The following is a 15,467-nucleotide window of genomic DNA, read 5'->3' as shown; positions in this document are numbered from 1 at the left end:
TTTTTAATCAGGAGGAACAGAACTCATGCAAGTATAAAGATACATAACTAAGGAAAGATATATGGAGAAATGCTCTGTGAACTGTAAATTACTTTATAGATGTAAAATTTGTGCAGAGTAGGAACAGCAAAAAGAATGAAGTCTCTAGTCCCCTCAATCTATAACAGTCTTGTATAATGGAGCAGCCACCAATCTAGGCTGTGTCTTGCATTTGGGCTGGCTATGGCACTCTTCAAGAATCCTCCTGGATCCCATGTTGTTAGGACTTCTCTACCCCTTCTAAAGCTTTCCCAAACAGTCCAGAGCTTTAAAGGAAATTGACTGCATTTGCTGTTGGTTGTCAGGTTATGACTTCTCTTGGAGTTGGACAAAACACAGAAGGAGGTAGGATTTCTCCTCACGATGCAGAATTCATCAGAGAATATTGTATCATGTATCTGAAATAGCACTTACCAAATATTTAATATTAATAGCTACATTGCAATACTCAGTTTACATTAATACTTATTATCAGGTAGGGTATAGTGGTAGATACTAAGGACACAGCTATGAATTAGACCATGCAAAATTTCTTCTTTTTTTTTCTTAACGATTTTATTTATTTATTTGACAGAGAGAAAGAGAGTACGGGGGAGGGGGGTGGCAGGGGGAAAGGGAGAAGCCGACTCCCCACTGAGCTGGGAGCCAAACTCGGGCAACTCCAGCACCCTGGGATCATGACCTGAGCCGAAGGCATATGCTTAACTGAGCCATCCAGGCGCCCCAATTCTGGATTTTAAAAGAGAGAGAAGTTTTGAAGAAAAATTTCTCTCTCTGTAACATGTCACTAAAAGTATTCTACGTGTTGATCTGTAATATTTATAAACCCATCCTCTTGTTTTTCTGAAATGCAACTACAAAAACATGTGCGCTTTCAAATTCAATCTTCTCATGAAAATGAGGTGCCTCAGTGATAAGCGCAGGCTCACATACTGCAGTGTTTACATATTCTAGTTGCACAACACAGAGTTTAAGCTGCATTCACAAGGCGGTCACGGAACAGCAAAACTAAGCTAGACCAGAGGTCACAACACTGTTTTCTTTAAACAGTATTTAAGGCTGAAGTAAAGTAGATTGACTTAAAACTCCTTAAATAGTAATATTTAACCATAGTCACTTTTGAAGAATTTAATTTTATCTGTTCTTCATATTCCCTTCTAGTATTTATACAGAATGCAGAGGAGTTTTGACTGTTGGAAGCAAAATGCTATTCATGGTCCCCGCCCAGGGTGTGGAGTGCTGTTCATATTATACTCACAGTACTGGTTCCAAGTCAATCTCTCATAATTGGGAATGTGCTACCAACCCACACGGCAATGACAGACAGGGAGCGTGGGGTAATTACATACAAGAGAGACGGTGACAGATACTTCTGTTATAAAACAGATGATATGTCCAATTTTGAGATGGAGTAGAGAGGTGCAAAAAAGATACTAGGAACAAGGAAAAAAGGGAAAAAGTAGACTAGGACAGTCCTCTGCTGAGGTGAAAACCGTGAAATGAAAAGAATAAAGCAACAAAAAGAGAGTCACATCAATTTTACAAGTAGTTTCCACAAGATAAACCTGTTATGTTTCTTCCTGCCCCTTCCTTACTGCTTTTTAAATGTAGAAAACTATCTGAAAGATTAAGTATTAACTTAATAATTATAGAAATAATCTTATATTTATAATTTTTAAACTTCAACTATAGTTTCTTTCTCAGGGTCTTTTCTCTTCCTTTCTTATTTTGTTCTCAAGGAAATCAGAGCACTCAATGCTAACCACTGCATTTTGATAGTTTACATTCTTATTTCACTGGCTACAGGATAACCATCTGACAAGATCCTACTGTAGGAAAGCCCCATTAAGACACTATCTACCACAATAGAGCACGCAACACCATAGAGCTCCATCTTAACCCCTATCCAGTGTGGTTTGCTGCAGAAAGAACCAAAAGTTCCTAATTTGAGCCTTTTTAAAAAATTATACTATCTTGTTTTACTGTATTAAAAATTATATAATTTTATTAGGAAGAGACTTAAGGGGTTTGTTAGGTGGTTAGAGTTGAATGCCCAACCTTCCAGTCAGTAAAGAATTTTCCAAATAATGTATCTGAAATGTATCTCGTTTCTGCTTGAAATCAGAATGGCAAAGTGGAAAAAATCTTATTCTGGGTTTCAAGAGATCTGGATTCTAAATACAGCTCTGTTATAAATTATGAATTATGTATCTCCTTTGGCAAACTAGCCTACTCTGGGCTTTTGAAAGTGAGATGTTTGGTTTAAATAGTATCCAGATTCCTTCTAGTACCAAACTCTGCTCTCCCCTGTGTTAGCTGGCTGGTTGATGTTAGCAGCTAAGGAAATGCTATAGAGGTGATTTATGTAAAGGCTCCTTTCAAGAGGATGGACTAAGGAAAGGGCTATACATCTGAGGTTAAAGCAGACAACTGTCTTCCTTTTTTTTTTTTTTAATTTTATTTATTTGAGAGAGGGAAGGAGAGAGAGAGAGAGCAGGGGGAGGAGCAGAGGGAAAGGGAGAAGCAGACTCTGCGCAGAGCGTGGAGCTGGACGTGGGGCTCCATCCCACAACCCCGAGATCATGACCTGAGCCCAAATCAAGAGTCAGATGCTTAACTGCTGAGCCACCCAGGTGCCTGAGACAAATGTCTTTCCTATTAGTTCAATGAGCCTCCTTACGTGCTTAAAAGGACAAACCCAAATTTGGCAGTTACTTCTCTTCCAATTGCTGTATTAACCCAATGAACACTGGAACACATCTTTTTTAAAAAATCAGGAAGTAACACAGAGTTGGAAATTCTCAGACTGGAGCTCTGAAATCTAGATGGAAATCCACAGTCTCCCATAATGATGGAAATTCTATCATTAACTAGTTACGTGGTCTTGGGTAAGTTATTAAATCTTCATGAGCTCAGGAATATGTACTCCAAGACCTCTTCTAATTCTGTAATTACTCATAGCCATTAGCAACTGCCAGATTTAAAGATCACAAAAATTGTACAGAGCACTATTAATATTTTTAAATGGCTTAAAACAAGAATATTTAAAAAGAAATGTGTACATAAGCAACATCCACTGTTCTGCTTGATTTCTCACACATAAAAGGGATCTGTGGAGCCTACTTTTCGTGAGAACTAAATGAGATAAATGGGATTTGTATTGTTTTCCACTCTCTTTTCTTTTTTGTATACTAGCTAAAATTTTTATATTAGCAATGTGCACTTTTGTTTGAGCAGCTAACATAAATTATCTCACTTTTAGAAAATGCACAGCATTAAACCAGCAAATTACTCAACTAAATAACTAAGAATTATTGCTTTTGAATTCCAAACATCAAACATTCTTTCCGAAGAATACCTTTAGTCCAAAGCAAATATAATTTATTACTACTTGTAAGTTACTATATAATGGAGTTTATTTAAGATGGTGCAAGCATTTCCATAATAAACCAACATTTTTGAAGTGTTTGTTTAACTTGGTTATAAAATACACTCTGGGGGAAAAAAATTAAAAAAAATACACTCTGGGGAAAAATGGGTAGGTTCTTTGTGAGAACAAATGCTTTTGAAAACTTAAATAGCAAAGAAAGATTTCAGGATGAAAATGGTATCAAACAATTCAAAGCATATTTTATTTTTAAGAAGAAATCTTTTCCTTTTCTTCTTTTCTTGTATCTCTTGTAATGAATATAACATTTCTAAATTTGGAAGTTAGGTTTTGTAACAAGTTACCATTTTTAATAAATAAGGGTCAATAATATTATATACCATCTTTGCAGATATATATGCATATTTGGAAACAAGTTGTAAACAAGTTGGTCTATTTGGGTTTCTTTAACACAGGTGCCTGCACACATTCCCTGTGCAAACTAGGACGAAGTTCGGCTTAATACTCACTTTATAGGTAATCAAAAAAAAAATCACCTATTCAAACAAAATATATCAGACTAGTGTAGCATAATTTAATGCATTAAATATATATCTCCATTAGTGTTTGATTTCTTTACTGTTTAACTCTCAAAGCAAGGTTCAAGTGTAAAAAAAAACACTTTTCATCTACATCAGTATGTAGCTTCACTATTTATACTCTGAGACTATCACAGTTTTATCTATTTGAATAATTAAGGGTTGGGGGTTTTTTTCCACATTGGGCAAGAATTCTTCACATAAACGTCTCTTATGTTCATAAGAAGGTCAGGCTAAGTTATTATTCATATGCTAGTTGTTGTGCAACATTAAATAATCATGAAGTACAACTTCTGAAAGAGAAGACTTTAAGCTACAGAAAGTGCCTTTCTGCCACAACTCTAAAAGCTTACTGATCAGAGTTAAACAGTGAAATCACACATATAGCAAATTTCTAAGGTATTTTCTGTCCTTAAAAGTTTTCAGATCAAGATTATATACAATCATCTCATAAAGCTGGCTAATGTTTTCTTTAAATGCACATACATACATACCCATAATATCAATTAAGTGTTCAATAATTTCCTTTATAATTTTAAATTCATCCCTAATTTGCAATTCCTGAATTGAAAAAAAGAAGCAAAGCTTCTTTTACTAGAAGTAAAGCATAACGTGTAGAGTATGTTCAGTCCAGAGCTATGCTTAAGCCTAAGTAAAAGAACAAACCTTTAGCAGAGCACTTTAAAGGTATTTTTGATCTATGTGATCAAAAATATTCCACTGGAACAATGGCCTTAAAAATGAATTATGACCCTTGATTATGCCACTACTCTTGTTGAACTGGAAACACCTTAAATTTCTCTTTCAGCTATGTCCCAAAGTTTGTCCACAAGATAAGGGGAGATAACAAAACTCTAATCTTCAAAAATGTAGAGATTAGACTGATAATTCTAATTTTGTTTTCTCTTCCATTTATTTATGTTAAAAATTGCCTCTCTCCATGTCTAACATGTAATTTTAGAGGTTTGTGTGCCAATCAGGTATTTTTGAACCAGAACTTTGCCCTGCAAATAAGAATTTATCATTGATAAAGTTGTTTTTTAATGCACCTCATATTAATATTGTAATAATTTGATTTGTTAATCACTTTACATTCATTACCTAATCTACTTTTGTTAAGCCCATTTTATAGATGGAGTAACTTACACTTGGAGGGATTAAACCCAGTTGCTGAAGGAAGGATCACGTAGCTACTGATGCAGTAAATAATTCAAACCTAGGCTGTCTGACTCTATATCTATAAACCTAAATACCATGACTTTTAAAATACAGATTTAAAACTTCATTCCAAACCAAATAAATTATGATCTCCAGGAGTTGTGTCCCTAAGTTTTTTTTTGAGATTGGTGGTTTGGGAACCAATGCACTATCACCAGGCTACTCTGCCTCCCTAGGATTGCTGATTTTTATTAACTGCCTCTTATTTCCATGAACCAGACCTTTAGGGAAGCGTCTTTTGAGAGTGCAAGATACACGGTGCTGGGGAGGATTAAAAAGAAGTAGAAAACATGGCTCCTGCCTTGAGAAGTTTACAATCTAAAAACATGCTACCCAAAATATTGGAAGGGCTATAAAAGTGCCTGGACTGGGATGCTTACTAGAGATGACTGTGTGGGAACAGTGTAGTTTGATTAGGGTTTTTAGTGGAAAGGAGGACAGAAACTGACAGAGAAGAGACTAACCTGGGTATAAAGCTTTGGCAGTGGAAATAAACTTGTGTAATGGTTTAATAACCCTTCTTTATTTCAAAACACAATTCTAAATATTTCAATTCAATCCTCTCTCAAACACATACAAATTTACTAACCTTCTACATTCATGGCTTCTCTCAGAACCTGAAGTTTCTTTTGTCTTTCTCGAATTCGGTCCAAAGCACTTGATATTGCTGAGGAAGTGGGCAAATCTCGCATGTGAAACACTGGATCCACTTTCTGAGGGCCAAAGATATCCAAGGCTATGCTTCCATCTGAGTATCTTGCTTCCTTTTTTCTAGGAGTAGTTGAAGTCCGCACTGTTACTGCCTCAGGGAGATATTGTCGGAATCCACCAGTTTCCCCAGAGAAGTCTCTGTCAGCTGTGCAAAGCAAGTCCATGGATGAAGCCCAAATCTTCTTCTTGGGAGGCGCATCAATACCAGGGAAAGTTTTTTTTTCTGGGCCACTAGTTTTGAACTGGTAAGGGGAGCAGGCATTTTCAGAATCTTCGTGTCCAGAATTATTATCTGATGAAATGTCCTTGAAATAATCTTCCTCATCTTGTGTGTCTCTGATGGACAGAAATCCCATAGATTTACTAAGCCCTTTGTTAAGAAAGGTCTGATGAGAGAATGGAGACTTGTGTATGTCTAGTACATCAGAAGTAGAGCTTCTTCCTGGAATGATAAGAATCTATCATGTATGCACAGAATTTTTAGAAAATAACTGGAATGTAACCTTACTATTGACAGTGAAAGTGCTGGTAATTTCCTAAGTCTTCCTAATGGAGGATCAGAGATGAAATGGATGGTAGTGATCATGAAAGTGGAAAGAGACACTTTGTTTGTATAACTTTTCATAGTCCAATGTTTCTTACTCAATGAAAACTATAATGTATTGAACTTACTTTTTTGAGTAATAGTATTTTATATTCATCAAAGGTGAATTATTTGGTTTTTAAAAATAGACAAAAGTAAAAAAAAAAAAAGCAGAAGTTTCTAATACTATCCAGTTTGGCAGAATATTAATCTAATCCATGAAATGATTTGGGGTAATAATAGAATGTAGAGTATACTCCTTTAACTTCTAAAGATATAATTCAAACATGTATTATTTCAACATAAAGCCCTGGTATTTTCTGGTCATTTAAATATTTTTAAAGAAGAAACAAAGAATTCTTGCTATATTCTGGATGAAAAAAAGAGCAGTATTTGGAATTCTTAAGTATCAAAGTTTTATTACGAATAGATATGTTTTCAGAAAACTTGATATAATCTGGGGCACCTGGGTGGCTCAGTCGTTAAGAGTCTGCCTTTGGCTCAGGTCATGATCCCAAGGTCCTGGGATCGAGCTCCGCATCGGGCTCCCTGCTCAGTGGGAAGCCTGCTTCTCCCTCTCCCACCCACCCCCCCACTTGTGTTCCCTCTCTCACTGTGTCTCTCTGTCAAATAAATAAATAAAATCTTTAAAAAACAAACAAAAACCAGTAAGCCATTCTAATTTTTTTTATGGCACCAGTCTACAAATGCATTGAGACACAGCAAAAATGCCCAAACAAATTAATTTTTGGAATTCAGAGTCAGTAACACAAAAAATCATATATATATGTGTCTGTGTGTATGGCTCCACTATAGAAAAAGAAATGTAGAAAAATACCTTAGAGTTACTAACGCAAAAGTCCATAAACACTGAGGATTTCCTGTGTGACCTTCTGTGATCCCTCTTTGATAACTTATCTGCTATGTATACAATATAAAATAATGACTAAAACTTCCCTAGTAATAATAAATTGCTTAATAATTCATTTGAATAAGTCAATTTCCTCTTCAGGGTGATAGCTGTAAGTTTCAACTCCCTGACTCCACATTTCACCTTAAAGATCTTAGAAAAGAGAATTCATTTCAGAATGGTCAACAAATAACTGCTTACTGGAGAATTAGATTCAAACATTTTGCTTTTCTTGTAACTCATCTTTCCCTGAACACGGATCCACTGAAGTGCAAATAAGGATAACACCAATATTTGGGCATGTCATATAAAGAACACTGAGAAAATAACACCACAACTAGACAAAGATTGTCACAGAGTTTAGCTTCTAATCTAAGATAATTTAAAACTGGTAAACACATCTATATTATAGTATTTTAGGAGTAAATTACATTCTTAAACAAACCACATATTGAAACTCATTAGTTTAAAATTTTATTAAAAAATAGAGAACAGAGATATTCTTGAAAATTGATAGAATACATGAGGTAAAAAATAAGAATTGAAAGGACTTAAGGATCATACAACCATAGATGAACTCAACAACCTGCCTTCTTTTATACTGCCTTGACTCCCAACAAGTAGCCAAAACTTAGAGAAAACCAAACAAGTGAGGGTTTTGGCAGCATCATAAATTCATAGTCAAAAACCTTGGACACTCAACATCAATGTGTTAGCAGTAATTTCACTCACTCTCCACAATGCTTCACTTTTCCTCATTCTTCAAATTTCCCACATTAATTCCCTCTTCTCTTTTCTGATAATTTTCTCTCATATTTCATCAAGAAAACAGAATTTTTCCAAAAAGAACTTCTCATTTTCCCATGGCTAATTCTATACATCTACCCCTGTCTGCCAATCTTTTCCCTTGTCTCAAAAGATGCAATTTTCTACCAGTTGAAGCCTGATTCCCAATATGTGTTCAATCCCCCTCTTATTTTACGTTATCAGAGATTTTACTTCTTTGGTTAACGTCTGCCCTTGATCTTAATTAACCCCCTTTTCCACTGAGTCATTGCCATTAGTATACAAACGTGCTTTAATATTTCTATAATAAACAAAACCTCTCCCCTGTTAACACATTTCCTTCTAGCTCCTGCTGTCTCCAACTTCTTCTTTCCCATTAGTATTCTACTCACTTCAGTCAACTTCCAGCTCCTCCACACTTTGGCAACTCTCACTGTGTCAAACTAATGACCTCCATGTTACTAAACCCAACAGATATTTTGCATCTGTATCTTACTTACCTCTCAGCAACAACTGATGGTGATGACAGTTACTTAATGAAGCACTTTCCTCTCTTTACAAGACTGGTTTTCTTCTACTTCTTAGACTGCTCATTCTTAGTCTTTGCTTTTTCCTCCTCTATTGGATATCCAAATGTTGGATTTCCTCAAGTACCAGTTTTAGAACCCTATCTTTTCACTCTCTTCTTGTATAATTTCATCTCCTAACAAGGCTTTAAATAATTAACTACATACAGATAACTCCCAAATTTATATTCTTGGCACCAACGTCTTCTGGGAGCTCCAATCACATATAATTGAGACTTCCACTAGCGTATCTTAGAAGCACCTCAAACTGAACATGCTTAATACTATTTTTTGTTTCCCAAAACCAGAGATATCCATTCAACCCCAATCTTTCCAATTTCAGTAAGTGGCATCACTATCCAACTGATTACTCAAAACAGAAATATGGGCACGATCCTGAAATCCTTCATCATCCTTATTGCCCGTATCAAATCCATCAGAAGTGCTGGTTATTTAACTTCTCAAAGATATCTTACTCCAAGTGATTATTTGCATTTTCACTGGCATCACCCTATACCCAGTTAACATTATCACTTGACTAGAAAACTGCAATGGCTTCTGGATAGGCCTCCTTTCTTCACCCAACTACCCCTCTACTCAGCAGCCAGTGTTATCTTCTCAAAATGTAAATTCCATGACGCCACCACCCTTTTTAATAAGTCTCAAAGGCATACTCGCACTCAAAATATAAACAAGACTCCTTTCAGATCTGCCCTTTGAATCTTTTTTAGTCTCCTCTCCACTTCTTTCATTCCATCCAGGCCACAGGTTTTCCTATTAAGCTCTCTTATATGTTAGGACCTTTTATACATACTGTTTTCTATGCCCTGAATGGTCCAGACTTTTCTCATGGTTAGTTGTTTCTTATTCTATACTTTTATTTTAAATATAACTTTTTCAGTGAGGACTACCCCAACCACTACTGAAATAATCACTTTCCAAGTGTATCATGAGTCTATTGCATTTCTAACAGGTAGATTTATCATTCTCTTGTAGGTTATTAGTATTTACTAACAATATATTAATGGGCCATGGTATCCTAAAAGAGCCATGTCTTCTCACCAGCCATATGAGACTTAAAACTAATTGCTAATAAGGTGGCTCTTGGATAACTACTGCTCTATAAATGCTAGGTTTTTGCTTTATGCAAATTAGTAGATATAATAATATTTCAGTTCTTATTTATTAGAAGTCCAGAAAGTTACACTTGATCTTAGCCAAAAGGCCAAGGAGTGATTAAAAAAAAAGTCCAGAAAGTTAAAGAGAAAAAAAAGTCCAGAACATTACCATTTTTAAGTTCTGTAAGGTAGTACAAAATTATAATAAAAGTAATTCATTTAAAAGTTTGCACTACCTTTCTACTCTGCTTCTACAAAATATGCCAAATTTAACTGTTTCTCAATTTGCTCTACATGCCTGAAAATCACATTATGATAGCCAACTTAAAGTCTCATGACCATTATTTACAAAGATGATTTTCTTGCTATAATAAGGTCTCTTCTGGTAGCCAAGAAAACAAACAAACGAATAGGTAAATAGGAAGAGGAAGAAAGAAGGGGTGGGGAGGGATTGATACTCCTGAGGAAAATGGGCAAAAAACTGTGGAGGTGCGAAACAAAGTTCAGAGGGCTATGTATATACTTGTTAGAGATGGTCTGAAGTAAAATTGTAAGAGCTATGAGCCACAAAAGCATTAAAGGTTTAGAAACTGAGTGTGGATCACCTTTTGAAGGAAGAAAGAGATGTTTGGGCCCCACAGGCCTGCACCTGCCTGAGGGTCAGGGAGGCCAGTCGTGCCTGATGGTGGCAGGTAGTAACCCCCGCTTCTCTTCCGCAGGTGGGAGAGTTAGACAGCCTCTCAAAGAAAACACAGTGAAAGATACTGATATCAAGAGACTACTGTATACCCATCTTTTATGCATATTTTCAATGATCCTAAGCATCAGTCCATCATTCTTCTTGGAGAACTCCTCAATATTGGAAACACACTTGTGCATCTGTTGTTTTTGTAACTGCTGTCAGTCTAGTATTATATTTAGTAGTGAAACCAAATGCATCCTCTAAAAGAAGTTCATTATCATACAAGGTAACCAGATTTTTGAAATGCTGTTTATGTCATGTTTCTTCTTTCATGCAATTTTTGTTCTATACGTGCTGGAAACATTTTTATTTGCAGTTATTTTGTCTACTTTTCTACTGTACCTTGTTTATGTTTGTTAGAACCAAACATCAAAGCATGGCTAAGAGTGTTCAGTAGAAATGAAGTCACATCCATTTGGGAGAACAGTCTTCAGATCACTACAATTTCTAGCTTTATAGGAACATGGCTTGGAGCCTCTCCTAGTCCACTCGATTGGGAAGGACCGTGGCAGATACGGCCCATCTTCTGTATGCTTGGAGTGACCTTTGGCTACATGGCTGGCCTTGTGATTTCACCACTCTGGATATACCGGACTAGAAAGCAACTTACACAAGAACAATTAATTGGATGAAAGGGAAAGAAGATATTTCTTTGTGCAGATTCCATAAAGACTGTGCAGAAATATATATGGTCTAAGCCAGGCAGTTCCATTTATAGCACTGTTTTTTATGTAGTTACAACATGATGTGCTTGTAGCTTTAAAAAAAAAATATTTATTTATTTATTTATTTATTTATTTATTTATTTATTTGACAGAGAGAGAGACACAGCGAGAAAGGGAACACAAGCAGGGGGAGTGGGAGAGGGAGAAGCAGGCTTCCTGCTGAGCAGGGAGCCCGATGTGGGGCTCGATGCGGGGCTCGATCCCAGGACCCTGGGACCATGACCTGGGCCAAAGGCAGACGCTTAACGACTGAGCCACCCAGACACCCCGTGCTTGTAGCTTTTTAAACTATGAAACCCCTGAGAGATTGTACCTTCTGGTTGAAATGAAGTATTTATAATAGGAGGAAAAAAAAAAAAAAGTGAGAGGTATTTGGAGCTAAGTGGTTTCTCCAGTGGGTCTAATACCTTAGGAATGGTTTTGTTTGCTTTTTGGATGAAAAAGGAGACATACCTTTATCTAGGTAACAGAGAGGTGGATTTTGGCTGGTACAAACATACCCTTTTAAAATCACATTTTCCTAATCGGCAGGAGTCTCAATGCATTTTGTCATATCAATAATACTATCTTTAGCTATACAACTGAATATGGAATTGCATGATTAACACTTCACCAAGTGGATAAAATATATATAACATCACATATCATATCATGGTTGCCTTGTATTGCTAAGCACTGTTGGAAAAATTTCACTAATCTGGGAACTAAAAATGAGAGTTCAAATATAGAATCTGGCCCTTTAAGTGAGGAGAAACAGGAATTCTAGACTCATTTACTAGGTGCATAGGCTGCTAGACCAGTGAAAACCATGTACTGTTGTTAATACCAGTGCTACTTACTTAGTAACTTGATTTGAGACTAGGTAAAATGCAATTTCTTCAACTGCTTTCCAAATCTTTCTAAACATGTGCTGGGCTATTATAATTACTTTATTTAACAGGCAATAAGCAGCACTGAAATCATTAAGTACATCTAATAGCTGTGCTCACTACCCATTTTGATCACAGGAAGTTAATGTTATTTTTGAAGGCAATACCATTGGAGCTACTCTTAAAAGATTTCAGGTAGAAACTTCTTTAATATTTCCCCATCCTGGGAGAGTTACTAGCTCCTTCCACTATACTCACAGAGCACTTTGGCCCCCTCTTAGGACATTTCTTTCACTATATTAAAATTATCCATTCTATTAGATATCTGTCATCACTCCCACTCATTTCCCCACTCCACCCCCAGCTGGAACAGTAACATAAGAAACCATGTCTTACCTGTTTTTATATTTCTAATTCCTGATTAAAGACATTCCAAAACAACTCTTATGGAATGGATTGATTACATAACTTTTTGAAACCCTTTTAAAGCCAATTTAGGTAGCATAATCTACCAGAAAGATTACCGTCAAAACACCTGGGTTTTAATTCCAGCTTTACCAAATTCAATCCATGAGCTTGGGCAAGCCACTTAATTTCCATGTTTCTCACTTCCTTCATCTACAAAGCTGTGGACATTACTTATTATACCTTCTTCTTAAAGAAGGCAGGATAAATGAACTAACACCTAATGAACTATCATGAGCTAGGACAACATAAAATTCTAAATTGCTCCTCCCTTTTGTTTCTGCTTTATTTTCCTCAGCATATCATTATCTACTCAGGGGGAATTTAAAAGTTCTTTTGAGAGGAAATCATGAAAGCAGAAATCAAAAGATTTCCAATAAAAGTTTTAGATTCTATTATTTAAAAAATCAAATTATTCAAAACAGGATAAATGGTGACTATAGGTGGATTTTCCATCTCTTGAAAAGGCTCTGAGTTCAAAGAGAGTTTACAAACAACATTAGATTTTACATACAATTACAAGTATCCAAATACAAAATGAAACCATAAACATGCTCCTTTTGGAGAATACAGAGCTTGCTAAAAACTAATTGGGGGAAAAAGAAATAAAAATAAAAGATTTTAAAAACATAAAAAGTCTTCATAATAGAACATATTCCATTTATTTTAGTCAAATTGAAAAAAAAACTCCCTTTTAAAGTACATTGTGTTTTAACTATATTTGTTATATGTGACTAACATCATCCTTAATTGGATATCATCATTCACCCTTCCCCTCACACAAGACTCAAAAAACTTAAGCATCTCTTAGAAGCTAACTTCAAAATGACATTTCAGTATTAAAGAGGTTCCTCGATTCCCCATCTGTCCTCACAAGTGTGTTCAAGTACACAAAAAAAGAAACATGATATTGTCAATACGCCCAAGTTCTGAAGCACTATCATGCTGATCTGATCATGGTGTAGGTTTCCGCCTTAAGCTTGGGAGGAAATGTTTGATTTCTTTTTGCTGAGTGAAGCCATTTTATCAGCACTGGCGTATAAAATAACAAAACGGGGGCAGACAGCCCACTAGTTCAGGCCTTACTTTTTGTAACAGATCTGAGAGGTAAGATGTAAGGAGAGACCTTTTAAGGTCATTGACTCATAGATAAAAAAAAGTTATTGTTAAGTTTCAGGTGAACGATCAAATCACTTAGACACAAGGCAGTATCCCTAAAATTGTTTACTTCTTTTAACCTAATTCTATATCTCACTGTCCATCTTGACATTTTCCTTATTGAAAACTATGGCCAGGAGCCTAATAAACTAAAGCTATCAGTACATAAAGGTTTCAGGTTTGTTCGCATCAAAGAGAATGCTTTTGTACCAATGTAGTGTAACGAGACTCTTTGTTGCAAGTGACCTCTGAGCGTGAAGAACTGCACTGCCCAAAAGTTAACACTGGGGTCCTAGAAAATAGTTCTTCACAACGTCACTTTTTTAATCTTAAAGTTTTTATATTACATTAGTATATGCCATTGACTATAAGCTGCTAATTGCTTGTCTGGTAATGAGTATAATTAGTACATTATGTTGATTCTGTCTTTGAGATGTGGTTTTTTACATTTGTTAAATTTGTAAATTAAGACAGCCCTTGAGCAGTACTACTGTGTAAAGCAATGGCTAAGAAGAACTGAAGAATTCTCTTTTATTACACTTGATCTCAAAAAGGCTGTTGCACTTTAAGTGTGAGGACCTCTAATTTTACCCAAAATGTAAACATAAACAAAATTTGGTTTATCTTGAGTGAGGAATCATAATTCCTTACAAATTCTCTTGAGTTTAGATATAGGGGAGATTTAATTCTCCAATAAAGGGATAGGACCAACTCAACAAATAACAAACAAGCAAACCAACTTCAATTCTATAACATGGCCATTTAATGACAGTAGGAGATGATAAAAGGGAATTCCAGAAAGAAAGTAAAGAACAGGGAAGAGAAATAAGGAAGGAAGGGAGACAGAAATGGAGAAGCAGAGAGAGAGTGAGGGAGGGAGATGGATTGCTGGAAGGGAGGAAGAATTTAGAAACATGATAAATAGGAGAGACAGAAATCATTTAAATCTAACATTCACTTATTAAAGTATGCTCATTATGTCTCCTTGAAAAAGACTCTTTCTGCTTGCTATTGACATTTAATTATAATTTTCTATTATTATTCAGTTCTGAAACAGGAGTCTGAAAATTTGATGGATTAACAAAGTGCTGCTCTTCTTGGCACCAAGGTTCACACTATATCATATCTCCAATCCTAAGATCGTTTTAAAATAAAGGGAAAGTGAGGGCATGTGTTGTGACGAGCACTGGGTATTATATGCAACTAATGAATCACTGAACACTACATCAAAAACTAATGATGGCTATCATTAGTTTATCAACATAGTTTATCAACTATGTTGGCTAATTGAACATAATAATAAAAAAAAATAGAGGGAAAGATTTTTACCTGCAAGAAGATGTGTTTATATATATATTTCCTTACTATAATTATGCCTCTCTCTAGATACACATGTATAGACAGAGAGTCTAAAATCAACTTGGGGGTTGTGATTCCCATTAATAAAAAGAACTAGAATAGAAAATAAAGTGCAGCAAAAATAATGTTGCTTTCTGAAACTTTGTTTTTTTTTGTTTTTGTTTTTTGTTTTTTTAAAGATCTTATTTATTTATTTGAGAGAGAGAGAATGAGAGAGAGAGAGCACATGAGAGGGGGGAGTGTCAGAGGGAG

General features: G+C 35.6%; 1 protein-coding gene and 1 pseudogene across 8 annotated transcripts in view; one reads left to right on the top strand and one right to left on the bottom strand.

Moving 5' to 3' along the window:
* Window positions 1–15,467, bottom strand: part of PTPN13 (protein tyrosine phosphatase non-receptor type 13) — a 203,675-nt gene that overhangs the window by 93,251 nt on the left and 94,957 nt on the right. For 7 of the 8 annotated variants that reach the window (XM_036096776.2, XM_036096777.2, XM_078068905.1 and 4 more), the window contains exon 7: window positions 5,813–6,376. The exons of the other annotated variant lie outside the window; for it this stretch is intronic. In XM_036096776.2, coding sequence (XP_035952669.1) covers window positions 5,813–6,376 — 564 coding nt within the window. The remainder of the gene's footprint in view (window positions 1–5,812; window positions 6,377–15,467) is intronic. 8 annotated transcript variants of the gene reach the window in all.
* LOC118538665 (GPI ethanolamine phosphate transferase, stabilizing subunit pseudogene) lies at window positions 10,457–11,271 on the top strand (annotated as a pseudogene).

Source organism: Halichoerus grypus, chromosome 3, assembly GCF_964656455.1.
Source record: "Halichoerus grypus chromosome 3, mHalGry1.hap1.1, whole genome shotgun sequence".
In the NCBI taxonomy this organism is placed as follows: domain Eukaryota; kingdom Metazoa; phylum Chordata; class Mammalia; order Carnivora; family Phocidae; genus Halichoerus; species Halichoerus grypus.
Note: the sequence above shows the minus strand (reverse complement) of the source record. Positions and strands in the feature narration are given on the sequence as shown.